At 38.6% G+C, this 15,300-nt stretch overlaps 1 protein-coding gene across 1 annotated transcript in view; it reads right to left on the reverse strand.

Moving 5' to 3' along the window:
* IWS1 (interacts with SUPT6H, CTD assembly factor 1) overlaps positions 1 to 15,300 on the reverse strand; it is a 40,061-nt gene that overhangs the window by 24,191 nt on the left and 570 nt on the right. The window contains 3 exon segments of the mRNA XM_032479217.1: positions 397 to 550; positions 552 to 1,469; positions 13,409 to 13,524. Of these exon segments, the coding sequence (XP_032335108.1) occupies positions 397 to 550; positions 552 to 1,469; positions 13,409 to 13,524 (1,188 nt within the window).

Here is a 15,300-nt window from a genome sequence, read left to right on the forward strand (position 1 = left end):
GTCAAAGACCCAAAGCTAAGTCTCGGTACAGCTGGGTTTTCATGTAAACATTTCTTTGAAACAGTATCCTTTCCAGCAAATGAACAAATAAAAAAACAAAAACAAAAAACCACCCAAACTAACAGCAAAACCCCATGAAGTTTTTCACGCTGCCACTGCAACTCAGTCTGGTTTGTCACCTTGGGGCCGCCAGAATTTAACACGTGCTGTTAGAACAACTCAAAGGACATCTAATATTAAGATCAGCCAAAGGAAAACCAGTATCCTGGTGGTATTTCAGAACGCAAACCTGAATGAGAATACAGATCTGACAGTCCAGAAAAGGAAATACCGCTTCCCGCCATCAGCTTAGACAGTAAGCAGAGCTCTGGATACACAGCCCCAACAATTCCTTACATGCTTTTTCCTCATCTTCACTGTCGGAAAGCACAGCGGCTTTTCGCTTTGCTACTTTCTCCTCCTCCCCCTCTTTTTCCTCCTCCTCATCACTGTCGATTTTGGGCCTTTTAGGTCCCTCCTCCTCGCTGTCAGAACTGCTGAGCCGTTTCCGGGTCCACACGCACGTCTGAGAGAGAGGACACGTTCTGCGTTTCCGCATCCTCCCCCTTGTTCTCCCCATCACTGTCCTCGTCAGAGCCCGGCTTTGCTTTGTGTCTGGAGGCATCCTCGGTTTCTGAATCGCTGGCAGGACCCTTCTGGGGCCCCTCGCTCTCAGAGTCACTGACTTGGGGTTTGGGAAGTTCCTCATTTTCAGAATCACTGGCCTGGTTCCTCGGGGGGTCCTCACTTTCTGAATCACTGACTCGGGGTTTGGGAAGCTCCTCGTTTTCCGAGTCGCTGGCCTGGTGCCTCGGCGGATCCTCACTCTCGGAGTCACTGACCCGGGGCTTGGGAAGCTCCTCGTTTTCAGAGTCACTGGCCTGAGTCCTCTGAGGTTCCTCACTCTCGGAGTCACTGACCCGGGGTTTGGGAAGCTCCTCACTTTCCGAATCACTGATCCGGGGTTTGGGAAGCTCCTCATTTTCAGAGTCGCTGGCCTGGTGCCTTGGAGGCTCCTCACTCTCAGAGTCACTAACTTGAGGTTTTAGCACGTCCTCTGTTTCCGAGTCACTGGCGGGACTCTTTGGGAGCTCATCACCCTCCGAGTCGCTGGCAGCGTGCTTTGTAACGTCTTCATTTTCAGAGTCACTTGCGTGCCCGTTAAGAAGTTGCTCGTTTTCAGAGTCACTGGCCGGTAGCTTCCGGGTCTCCTCGCTCTCGGAGTCGCTCCCATGGCGACTGGGGCCCCCGTTTTCAGAATCACTCACAGGTGGCTCTGCGTGCTCTTCAGACTCGGAGTCACTGTCCTTCTGCCTCTGGAGCTCCTCACTTTCTGAGTCACTGGCGTTGAGGTTGGACGGCTCCTCGTTCTCCGAGTCTGTCGCAGGATGTCTTTTGTTGAGGCCATCTTCTCGATCACTAGGTTCATTCTGAAACAACAAGGGAGAAAACACTGGAAAAGTGCAAAACAAGTTTGGCAGTAGAAATGGCAAAAAATTTCAACTATTTCTTTAAAACATAGGAATATACATACTTAAATGCAGAATTCTGGTCCTATACCTATACAGAAATGCCCCACTTTAAGGGAGGCCATTTATCTGTGAAATGGCTAACATGGTCTAGCCCCCAAAACGGGGGAAAGATAATCCGTCTTCACCAAAACTGTAAAGCATGTGCACCCCAGATTACTACACAGCACACCTATATTTTGAAGAGCTGGATTAAAAGACAATTACAACAAAATCCCTAACTTTCTCATATAACTCTAGCTCTTAAATATATTTTTCAAATAAATACAAGCAAACATGTACTCAAGTTCTTTTAAAAAGGAGCCTCCCTGGGTTTTATAAGGCAAGAACCATTTTAAGGGAAAGAACTAGGCTTCCCTGGCAGTCTACTCTTCCCAACGGGAGTTTTCATGATAAGAAAACTGAGGCTCAGACTGAGCAGTATGGTCATGCACCCAGCAACCCTGGCACAAAAGTTTTAGTTTTACAGAAAACACTGATCAATCTATATACTAACATAGAATGTTATGTGAAATAATCTGAAAACTCTAAGGGTACCAATATATAAGCATATTATAGCTATGTTTTTCAAAATGCAGAGAGAAATACACAAAACTAAACATTCCCAAATACTAATAACCAGAATGTCAGAAGTTGTTTCCCTTGTAGTATCTGAACTTTCAGTCACGTAGAAATTATTGGCTTTAAAAAGTGAAGATACTTCTGTGTTTGAGTTTTCCTCTTTAAAAATGTACTGAGCCAAACATTTCTCTTTAGAATATATGATTGACATTACCTGAGCTTACCACAGATCAATTTTCAAGGAGCAAAGTACATGCCCACCATATCATGCAACGAAATAATTAGGAGGAAAATACGGTGACAAGATAAATGGCGTGAAAATGTTTTCACAAAACCCATACTCTGATTTGCTGCAGGCTCATTTAATGAAGATTAAGTATGCTGTGTCTACAACGTCAAAAAAAAAGTACAAAAAATTACAAAATAAGCTTATAAAAGTTTCAGGGTTTTTCCCTTCCATATTTTACTGCCATCTTGACAGCACAGAGTTCATAAGTAACAGTAACTGCGATACATATTCATTCAAATATAACATATTCAGGAAACTTTCTAAAATCATAAACTTTTCAAATTTCCCAAAGGTATTTTTCTTTATCACAGCATAGCACTGGATTCCTCATTAGTCATAAATCCTATTATCCCAATTAAACTGGCATTTATCTATTAAATGGCATATTAGGACAAGAGAAATAACACAGAATCTTGTGATACAGTACCATACTCCACATATTGCTAATAGCTTACTTTTGGCCATACGTCATAATTTAATTCTTTTATATTTTAAAAGACTACAGATGGGAAAATTAACTGTCTAGAACGTAAGCTCTAAGAAGGCAAGCATTTTGGGGGTCTCTTTTTTTCACTGAGAAGGCACATTCTACGCTTCAGAGCACAGAATGGTGGCTGGTACATAAAAAATTCACAGTAAGAGTTTGTTGAATGAATAATAAAGCAGTTAATAAGAATAATTTAAAGCAAGGAATAGTTAACTCAAGTATTTGTTTAATGTGTACTGTGTGCAAGGTGCTAGGAATCAAGGCTTAACACATCTCAGTCCTGAACTTAAGGAACTACTGTCTAATGAGCCAAACACATCACAATACAGTGTACTATGCACTCTTAATAATGAAGGTAAGAATGATAAGCTAAGAGCCGACAGAAAGTGGTCTATATGAGACTGAGCTATGAAAGGTGGGTAGATAACAGGTATTTGCAATTAGTTTGTGATAACTGAGTTATTAAGATGTTAACTACATTACTGGGGACAGAAGGCGAACCATGCAGCTACTAAACCTAAAGGCAACTAGAGCAGGAGGCAAAAAGGAAAACTGTAGCCAGCTTTTGGGATGTTTTCCATGGCACACTCATGACACAACTCTCTAACGACATGCTCGTGTGTGACTCGATTTTATTCTAGTTGCCAACAACAGAAATCATCTCATGTTAGTTCCAGGAAAAAAAGAACAATCTTTCCAGAATGAAAGTGCAATGAATGGCTAAAGCCTCTAAGGCAGGAACCCATGCAGCTCAGACAGCTTAGAAAAGGAAATGTAAAGGACCTTTCACTAGAGCACAATCAGTAACATGACTCAGCTCTCAGCACACTGAATTTCAGTGCCCAGGAACTAAATTTTAAATCCCCAGGAGACAAGATCTAACTGGTCATGGCAATAGAGGATGTCTTGACTCCAAGGCTCAGTGGGTTACAGTCAGAGCAGAGGATTAGCACTGAGAGCCTCTTGCAAAGGAAGGAGAGATACCATGACCTTGGCAGTGATTCCAAAACTTATCTGCTACACTCTACCCTAGATTTGCTAACACATGGTGTATGCATTCCAAAACAAGCAACCATAGCAAGGATGTTACATATGATGATGGTGAAACTTATGAATTCCCATCAATTTTTTCATAAAAACCTGGCATAGTGGGAAAAAAGTAGGAAATCACAGCAGGAAGAAAGTACCGGGCGACAGATTCAAGTTAGAGAATGCACTTAGGTGAAGACATCATAGGATTTGGGAAAAGAGTAATACCTCACACCTCCCTCTTCCAATCATTCACCTTGTAGTTAAAACTAACTACTGGTGACAGATAATGAGTGATCTGGTCATTTATCTCAGCACATAAGCAGCAACACACTCCTTCCTGATGGACCAGCACCAGTCACAATACATACACACAGAGATAATGAACATTTTAAAATTGCGAAGTAAATAATGAAACTCCCACAGAACAGACATCAATTTGTAAATTTCAAAGTAGTATATGAATGTCAAATAGAAGTCCTTGTAAAGAACCAAACAACTCAACTAAGGAAGACACCTGCTTCTTCCTTATCCATTCAAAGAGCTAAACTCAAAACTGTTGAACTTGTATACTAACCTTTTATCATAAATTGGTAAAACATTTAGCACCAAGTCACACAGTAAATTCCTTGAGGAAATATCTATAGGCACGTTTTCAGAAACACACTTCACTGGACCTTAGTTCCAAAAGCTATATCTGAAATTCTCATCTTAGAGTTTGTCAATACACATCAACAGCATAAGAATCTGAGAAACCCAGTTTTCATTACACAATGCTGCTAATCCAGTGTAGTTTCTGCAGTGCCACAAGGCTCTGACTTGGAGAAACTCCAGTTTTACAGCAAGCATACACATAATAAGATGAAGCTATATACCAGAGTTCCTTTGTCAAAAGCTAGTTGATTTTAGAATCAGTCAAAAACAAAAGCACTCCTGATGAGTACTAGAAAAAGAAAATTTCTGCACAAAGCTTAAGAGTTCCTAATGATGCAGCAAACGCCCACCGACCCCTCCAGACGCATGTCTGCCTCTCACAGCAGCAGCCCCATGCACTGCACCAGCCGTTCCGAAACTTCTGCGAAAGAATCCCTTGGGGAGCTTTGGTAAAAAACATACAGATTTTTGCACTTCTCACCTCCAGATATTAATACAGTAAGCCTGTGGAAGAGGTTAAAGAATCTATATTTTGACATCTAATCCAAGTGATTCTAACCACATGTTAAAATCTTACTGCAGACACAGGGAACTACTAACTTCACTGCGTCACCGCCATACTTTCACGCAGGCCACTCCCCTTGCCTAGAACATCCTTCATTCACCTCGTCCTCTTCATAGCTCAAGGCTGGGCAAAAATAGCCCCTCTTGAAGCCTCTTCCATCTTGCTTTCTAGGAAGAACGGACTTTCTGCAGTAGAATGTGATAGTTTACTAAGTGGACTTTTGAGTCAATCTAAGATCTGGGGTCCAAACCTTAGGTGGGCCACCTTCTATCGTGTAATTGAGGGAAATTTTAACTTTCGAAGACCTCAGTGTCATCAATCTGATGGAGCCAGGGATACTATCCACATCTTAGAGGGCTGTTCTGAGGATCAAATGTATGTAAAGCATTTAGCACAGGGTCTGGGAGCATTCAGTAAACACTGTTAATCATTCACAACAAAATTTCTTGTTAATTACTAATTAATTACAGAACATTCACCCTTCAGGACTCAACTCACATACACTGTCTGTGCAGGCTGAGCTGGTCAGCCATTCCTTCTTTGTGTCCCCAAACCTCTACCTCACTGAAAGGTGACTTTTCACACATTTATCTTCACCGTACACTGACCTTAAGGTCAGAGAACACTTTTAAAAGTCGTTATCTTTTACAGTCAGTATACAGAAGACACTCAAATTAAATTGACTAAAATAAAACAGAAACCCCACAAGACAATGCTTAGCAGAAAGGAATCGAAGCAAAATAATGTTTGTCTCCTCAATCTGGCAGACTCAAAGACAAAGGCTGAAACCTAACAACGGATGTGCAGATGGAATCAAAAGAACCGGTGAGAAATAGGGCAAACAAGGACAGCAATGGCCAAGAAGAGTCTTGCAGGCGCTCTGAGCCCTCCCCAGAGGAACGCTTCCCCTGGACTAGACAACATCTCTGCAGAAAGTGACAGCAGATTGCCTCCTTCAGCCAATCCCAAGTCAGGCTGGAGTTGGCAGGGCCGTCACCAACGTGGACCACAGGCAGCAGGTCATGTCCCCAAGGCTCTGCCTGCAGTCAGGACACAGTGAGAAGTGAGGCGCCATTCCCAACAGGCTCGCACTCGGTGCTTCTGAGACACCAGGAGGGGACACTATTCTTTTACACAGGTGAAATCTATACACTTCTGGGTTTTAAAATGCACATGCCTGTCAATATACTTGCGCTGGACAAAAACCAGCTGACCACAATCCACAACTAATTTCATACTGTTCAAGTAAAACTACAAAAATCAGAACTGGCAACTAGTTATAACCAGGTCACATTCGTGATCAGATTGCCTTATTAAAAAATTCTGTTTTCAGTGATGACTATTCAAAAATAGTACCAAAAATCTTTCCCCCTTTCCCTATATTCCTTATCATGAGAGTGAAGATTCTGAGTTCTCAAAGTGTTCTACGTAGAAAAAATACACTTGATGATGCTTACATCTCTTTTAGGGACCTAGCCAAAAATGTGTTAATAACCCAAAACAAATAATTTAAATATGTAATTAACTTACTACTGCCATTGTTTATTATATATAGATTTCTTTTAAAAGCCAAGCCCTAAGCTTAAGAACACTGCTTTTACATTTTATTTCATATGGTAAGTCTCTTTTGCTTTAAAATAATGTGGCCTCAACCTCATAAAGACTAGCTCTGGACTAGCTCCCTAAGAAATAATCTGCCTAGTTACTACAGAGGATAATTGTACGGTAATTAAAGGAAACCGGATTACATCACCTCAAAGTATGCCTCTTTGACATAAAAATTTTGACCTGAAGGCAATTAATCAGCAGTAAACCCAAGAGTAGCTCTATCTTCTGCCCTATTCTGCCTAAAGGCAGGATAATCCCTTGACTGGAGACAGACTGTTATCAGCCCAGAGACAGCAGCAGAGGCATCAGCAAATAACATTTACTTAGTAGTTTCTTCCCTTATATTCACTTTCCCAGTCTGCCACCCTAGGAAGCCTAAAACTGCTTTCCCCGTCCTGCTGTTTCTCCACAAAAGCACCAGTCTTTGTTGAGGATGCTGTATGAGCTAGAATTCTCAGCTACTGCTTTGAGTTACTCTCTGTTTTCTGCTCTGTGACATGTGCTGTACATGATAATAAACTTCTTTTTCTCTTGTTAATGTCTTTTTATTAAAAAGACAGAAAGCTGAAAACCTAAGATGGGGAGGGATAAAATTTTGCCTCCCCTGAGTAACAGAATTGGTATTACAGCTTTCAAAGCTGTTTCTAAGTTTTATTTAACCCTCATGATAAATTCTGTAGCCCACTGTCAAGATGGTAAAGCTGAGGCTCAGCACACTGAGTATACAGGGGCCTTGATCTTCTTTGCCCCAGTTTGTGAGACAGTGGCTCTACGCCAAGAGAGGCAAGCCAGGAGCACTGTGGGCTGCTCCCAATCCCTACCCTGCCGTGGGAGCTCAGAGTCTAGAGCTGGGATGGCACTCAGAGAGAAACCTGCCAACACCTCCCTCCCCAAACTCCAGAGCCCTGGCTCAGAGATTCTGCTGGATGTGAAAACAGGCAGTAAACCAGATGGTTTCTACTTTTTCCCCAAAGAAACTGACTTCATTTGTAACCAAGTCTGGGGAAGTTTGGGCTAAGGCACTTACAGTAACACGGAAAGCTGTGGTGGAAGGCGCCTGGGGGGAGATTCAAGACACAGGGTAAACTGTAGGCCAGCTGGTTTGCAGGTGAGAACCAAGGAATGCGACAGCTAGGAGGACTCATCCTGGGGTCAGAACATGGACTTCAGAAACTATCCCTTCAAAGGATCCATAATTTGATCACCTTTGCTTGTTGAGCAAATTATGCAATTTGTGCCATGGGAGCATTGTTGAAAATAACAGAGCAATCAGTGGAGTTTAACAGCTGATTGTGGTCAGGAAAGGGAAAAAGAGAGCCCTACTAATACTGTTGCCATCCCAGGGGACTGTGGGCGTGCCCCAAGCTGCATGTCCCTGAAGATGCACCACGAGAGAGTGAAAATTGTGGATGAGGAAATAGAATTCACTAAAATAATCCAGCTAGTCACTAAACGAATAGGCAAATAACAAAAACAAGCCCGTGCCCTGGGTGGGACCAGTATCCAGAGCTGCTACAACATATTAATTGAAAACGTTCAGCTTCCAACAAAAAATTAAGAGCCATGCAAAGAAACAAGAAAGTATGACCCATAACTAGGGAAAAAAGCAGGTAATAGAAACTGCCTGTGCAAACAACCAGGTATTAGATTCATCAGAAAAAGACTTCTAAATGGCCATCTGTCAACATGTTCACTGAACTAAAGGAAACCATGATTAAAGAAATAAAGGAGATGGTAACAATACTGCATCAAATAGAGTATCAACAGAAACAGAAATAACACCTCATCACTTATAAGAGTAACCCAGTAAGATTAACAGCTGATTTCTCAATGGAAACAATGGAGGCCAGAAAGCAGTGAGATAACATGTTCAAAGTGCTCTAAGGAAAACTGTCCATCAAGAAGCCTATATACAAAAAAGCTATCTTTAAAAAATAAAAAGACTTAAAAGAAATAAAAATTTTCCCAGATAACCAAAAAGGAAAGAATTCGTCTAGCAGACCCACCATACAAGAACTACTAAAGGAAGTTCTTCAGGCTGAAAGTGACCTTGGTGAATCCGCATGAAAAACAGTGGGCACCAGTAAAGGTATCTGTGTAATTATGAGACAGTATAAATGAGTATTTTCTTTTTTAAAAACTATTTAAATAGCAATTGCATAAAGTAACATGTATATAATGTAGGGTTGGGCCTGTAATAAATAAGAAATGTAATATATGTATAATACATTTTCCAATGACAGTACAAAGAAGGTATGTGGGAACAAAGCTGTATTACACTAAGGAAGTAACTTCAGATGGTAAAGTAGTAATTATAACAATATATTGCTGGGGTTTAAGCATTAGTAAATACAATATGTATAACAATAATATTATAAAAAGGGAAAAATAACAGAGCTACACTAACATTTCTACATAGCATTGCAATTAAGCTATTGTAATCTGAAGCCGATTCTGGCTAAGTTATACGTGGTAAACCCTAGAGTAAACACTAAAATAAATAAATAAATAAATAAATAAATAAATAAATACATACATACATACATACATACATACATACACACACACACATACACACGCACATATATAGTGAAAATATTATTAAAGAAGCTAAAATGGACAGACTATTAAAAATAACTATAATAATTTGCTAATGGATAGACAGGTAAAAAGACATGAAGTCTAACATCAAAAACATAAAATGCGGGGAGGGGGAGAGCAAAAATGTATAACTTTAGTATGTATTTGAAGTTATCAGCTTAAGATAGTATAAGATATTTTATGTAAGTCTCATTGGTAACCCATAAAGCAAAAAGATACATTAGATACACAAGAATTTTTTTAAAAAAGTAATCTAAACATGCCACAACAGAAAATCATCAAATCACAAAGGAAGAGAGCAAGAAAAGGAAAAAAGGAACGATAAAACAGTCAGAAGACACTGAATGAAATGGCAGTAGTAAGTCCATGTTCGTCAATATTTACTTTAAATGTAAAGGGACTCAATTCTCCAACCAAAAGACAAAATGGCTGGAAAAAGACAAGACTGAACTACATGCTGCCTGCGAGACTCACTCAGCTTTTAGGACACATGCAGACTGAAAAAAGGGAACAGAAAAAGATATTCCATGTAAATGGAAATCAAATGAAAGCAGAGGTAGCTATATTTATAATAAAAGAAAATAGACCTTAAGCCAAAAACTGCAGTAAGGTACAAAGAAAGTCATTACGTAATGATAAAAGTTACTCCAACAAGAGGATCTAACATTTATAAATATTTATGCACCCAACATCAGAGCTCCTAAATATATAAAGCAAATATTAACAGACCTGAAGGAAGAAATAATATATCAATACATCAACAGCAGGGGACTTTAATATCTCACTTTCAATAATGAAAAGATTATCCAAACAAAAAAAATCAGTAAGGAAACAATGGACTTAAACCACACATTAGACCAAGTAGACTTAACAGAACATTCCATCCAACAGCAGCAGAGTACATATTCTCAAGCACACATGGAACAATCTCCAGTATAGATCATATACTAGGCCACAAAACACACCTTAAAGAATTTTTAAAAAGACCAAAATTATATGAAACATATTTTCAGAACACAATGGTATGATACTAGAAGCCAGTTACAAAAAGAAAACTGAAAAATTCACAAATTAAGTACATATAAAACATCATGTTACTGAACAACCAACAGGTCAAAGAAGAATTAAAAAATATCTTGAGAGAAATGAAAATGGAAATACAACAAATGGGATGAATAAAACTTATGAGATACAGCAAACCAATTCTAAGAGAGAAGTTTATAGCAATAAATGCCTGCATTAAGGAAAAAGAAATATCTTAAATAACAACTTTACACCTCAAGGAACTAGAAAAAAGAACAAAGTTCAAGGTTTTTAGAAGAAAATAACAGAAAACAGAGCAGACATAAATGAAAGATACAAAGACCAACAAAAGCAGATAAAACCTTTAGCTAGACTTAAAAGAAAAAAAAAGAGGATGCAAAGAAATAAAACTATAAAAAGGAGACATTACAACAGATACCACATAAGCACAAAGGATCATAAAGAACTGAAAACAACTGTATGCCAAAAAATTTGACAATCTAGAAGAAGTGGATAAATTCCTAGAAACATACAACCTATTAAGAAGAAACAGAAAATCTGAACAGACTGATTACTGTAAGGAGACTAAGTCAGCAATCAAAAACCTTTCAACATAGAAAAGTCCAGGACCAGATGTACTTCACTGGTGAATTCTACCAAACATTTAAAGAAGAATTAATACAGTCCTCCTCAAATGCTGCCAAAAAACAAACTCATCTTATGAAGTCAGCATTACCCTAATACCAAAACCAGACACAAGAAAAGAAAATCACAGGCTAACATCCCTGATGAACACAGAAACAAGAATCCTTGACAAAATATTAGCAAACCAAATTCAACAATACATTAAAAAAATCCTACACCATGGTCAAATGGGTTTTATTCCAGGGACGCAAGTATGGGTAAACATCCACTAGTTAATCAATGTGACACACCTCATTAACAAATGGCTAAAAATCACATGATCATCTAAATAAACGTAAAAAAAAAAGTGACGAAATTCAACATTGATTCCTGATAAAAACTCTCAACAAATTGGGTAAAAGAAAGAATGTACTCAACATAATAAAGGCCATCTGACAAGCCCAAAACAACATCACACTCAAGAGTGAGAAGCTGAAAGCTTTTCCTCTAAGATCACAAAGAATTAAACAGTCTAAATGTTAACTAGGAATCAGTAATGGTCCATTCATATTACGAACTATTATGCAACCATTAAAAATTACACTCAGTGAGAATTTTTAATGACATGAGGAAATACTTAAGTATAATCCTGATTAAGTGAAGAGATAAAAATAGGTATGAAATATACACAGTAAAATCTCAAGTAACTTGAAGTGTACATATACATTATATATAAGAAGGGGAACAAAAGTACAGAAGAAATAACATTAAAAAGTTTAGTCATTTCCACGATAGGAGTATGCTGACTTCTATTTTTTTCTTTAGACTTTTAGATGATTTCCAAATTTTCAACATGCACATTTATTTATTTAGAATCCATCTCGTCACAAAAAAGTAGTTGAAAAAAAGAAAGCCAACATTAACTACACTTAAAACTGAAGCATGAGTCAAATCTCCTAATGCTATTTGCCAAAGTGGAAAGTTAAGACATCACACACTAAGCACACTGCAGCAATGTTTACATTATCAAATAATTTCTACCTATCAATTGTATATTAATTAGAATTCAGTCTAAATGCGTTAAGGGCATACAGAAAAACTGAATGACATCAAAATAATGAAAAGATAAGCCTTCCTCCCAGTCCATCTGGCCTCTGATCTCATCTGCCCCTACTTACTCTAGCCAGTGGTTTCCACCTTAGGACCTTTGCTTGGAATGTTCTTCCCCTACAGAGCCACGTGGCTATTCCTTCACCTCCTTTCACGTCTTGATTCAAATGTCACGCTTTCAATAAGGCCTACATGTACCACCCTGTCTAACACCAAAACCTGCCCTCTGTCCTGCCACCCTTCACTTTGTTCCTTCCTCTCTCTCGGCAGCATTTATCATTTTCTAACAAACTACATTTAAAAAAGTGTCCATTACTTAATGTCTTTCTCCTCCTACTGCAAAGTAAATCCAGGAAGAGGATTTTGGTGGCAGTGGAACCTCCCGATTTGGTCACCGATATGTCAAAGGAGTCTGACACACAGCAGGTGCTCAATAAATATTTGTTGGATACATGCATGTACTAATGATCTGTCAAGGGACAGAGTCAATAACACAATCTCTAACAACTGCATCTACCGCTTAAAATCAGACAATTTTCTGTTGCATGTGCAGTCAAACAAAATATATGGCATGAGTTCTTAAAAGAAAGTTTGGCCATCTTTATCATTCCTCCGTGTTTCAGTTTGTGTTTACTGAAAACTTGTAGCCGACTTATTGGAAAAGTCCCAATTTAATTTTGTTAACATTGTGCAGTACAGATTGTATAACCAAGGAAGCAAATTAAACAGTTTAAAGAATATTTATGTAACAGGCCAAATATGTTGAAATGCTATACACAAGACCCAGTTCTATTCTGGATTATTAAGCAAAAACAGCTTCTAAAATTATGTTTGCTGTTATTACATACCTATATACATTGGAACAGTTCATATCGAGAAAGTCCAAATCCTGATACAAATTTAATAGGTGATAACCCCCATAAATTTCGATTTCAACTGCTATTTTTTTAGATTGCAAATGCTCATTGTTCCACTAAGACAGCATTCTGGGAATAGGGAAGCCTAGCCAAATATCAAAGGCCTGGCCTATTTTCTGAATCAATAACCACAGTTCAAACTGCCTAATATTGGAAATGGGACTCAATCAGAACTTAATTCCCTGTGATTTCATAAATAACCAGGCTATCCCTATTTATTTATTTTTAAAGCAGTTCTCTATTATTTTATAATGCTTTACTCTCAGAGTTTGAGGTCTAGACCCCTTGACAGGGTCTCTACAACTCCTAAGTAAAACAGATCTCATAGAACGCAAGGGAAAAGGCTCCCCAAAGATGTTGTTCAGCCAATACCTCTGAATGACGTTCTACACTTCCAGTGTCTGATCCAGAGTGCTGCTCATTTACATCATCCTCAACGTCTGACCCTGAATCCCGTTCATCCTGTACTGGGGTAGCGCCACCATCATCTGCTCAAAAATAAAACAAAAACCCACTTAAGGTGTAAGATGGGTGACATCTACAACTGAAATGAACACAATGAATCAAGAACAATGTAAGAGCAAAGGTTACCACTCATGAAGCATAACTAACGATGCTAACTGGTGAACAAGGCAACACTATCATACTTATATGAATCATAAGCATCATAAGTATCACAACAATCATAACGTGTACTGTTGATAAATGTGGCAGTGAATACATCATTAAGGGAATATGACGCTTAAGAAATATCACTAAGGCCCAAGTCAACAAACTGTAGATCACAGCGTGCACTCTATTTCGACCTTCTGTTAAAATAACTGAGTCTATTCTCTCCATGGCACTTACTTACCACTTTCTAATGTACTACGTAACTTACCAAGTTAATTCTGTGTAATGTTGGTCTTTCCTCACTTGAATGCAAGTGCCAGAAGAGCAGGGATTCTTGTTCACTGCTGAATCCCTGGAGCCCAGAACACTGCCTGGGACGTGATGTACAGGAAGTATTCGTTTATGAGTGAAGAGCACAAGGCACTCCAGTTCAGAAATAGTGTAACCTCCTTAAAGTAAAGCTTACACGACTATACTACTACAAAACGAACTGCTACCTGCTTTTAACTGATACTTTAAAAATACAAAGCAAAATTGTACTGAGGAATTTAGGGCTGTTGGAGGATGTGGGTAGACCCGGTTAGATGTTTAATAAAAATAATACATTTTTAAATGAACCAGACAACTACAGGAAAACCAAATAACTGTGTAAGAATGGAATTACTATCATACTAATGAGCTACTCTACTTGGCTAAAGAGTAAAGAATATATATATATATATATAATATTTAATATATTTAATACTTTAATTATATAGTTAAAAGTTTTGAAATGCAACAATTATGCTCCAACGGTTAGAATAAGGGGGAGAAGAGGGTATAGATGAGGCTAAAATCTTGTCCCAGTGTAACAGGAAATCATTACAGAATGCCTAAAAATGATGCAGCAAGAGATAGGATAAATTAGGAATACAGAGGTAAACATCAAAAAGTGGCTAAAAGAATGAAAAAGTCAGGGAACTGCTAATTTTTCATGCCTTTCAGCACTTTATGTACACGTATTACATATGATTTTCGAATAATTTAAAAACAGAAATGCAAACTGTCTTGAAAACTTTAGGGAAACGTTTAAAGCAGAACAGCAGGGTATGTTTGGAAATGTGCACTCATTACTATTCGCTGTCATATAATAAGAAGTGAACCCGAAACAGAAAAGAGGTTAACGTTTAGAAAATTATTTAAGCACTTTTAATTTAGAATACTCAATGGAACTAGGACACAAAGGGAAAGCAAACTTAACGTTTTTATTTCCCACAAGGTCCTGTCTTATTCCGTCTTTGGATCTCCGGTTACTAGCACTGTATTAGCTCAGGGGGGCCCGGTGTTTATTAAGTAAACAGGAAAGAAAGAACATACTTCAGTGAGCAGAAGAAAGATCTCAAGGTGAAGAAAAGGCACAAAACCCACCAGTAAGTCTCAGAGGTACGCGCCTTAAAGTATTTATACAACTCAAAAATAAGGGTTCTACGCTTTTTTTTTAATGGGAAAAACTAGTTTGCACGCGAGACCAAACTAGTCCCAACCCAGAGTGAAAAGTCTAGACAGGACACCTCCCTTGGATTCTCGAAAAACACACTCAACTCCTGAAAAAAAAAAAAAAATCCCCTATCAGGAGAGACCTTCCCCAGTACTTTCCACGCAGTGAGCGCTGA

The sequence above is a fragment of the Camelus ferus genome, chromosome 5 (genome assembly GCF_009834535.1).
Source record: "Camelus ferus isolate YT-003-E chromosome 5, BCGSAC_Cfer_1.0, whole genome shotgun sequence".
Classification (NCBI taxonomy): domain Eukaryota; kingdom Metazoa; phylum Chordata; class Mammalia; order Artiodactyla; family Camelidae; genus Camelus; species Camelus ferus.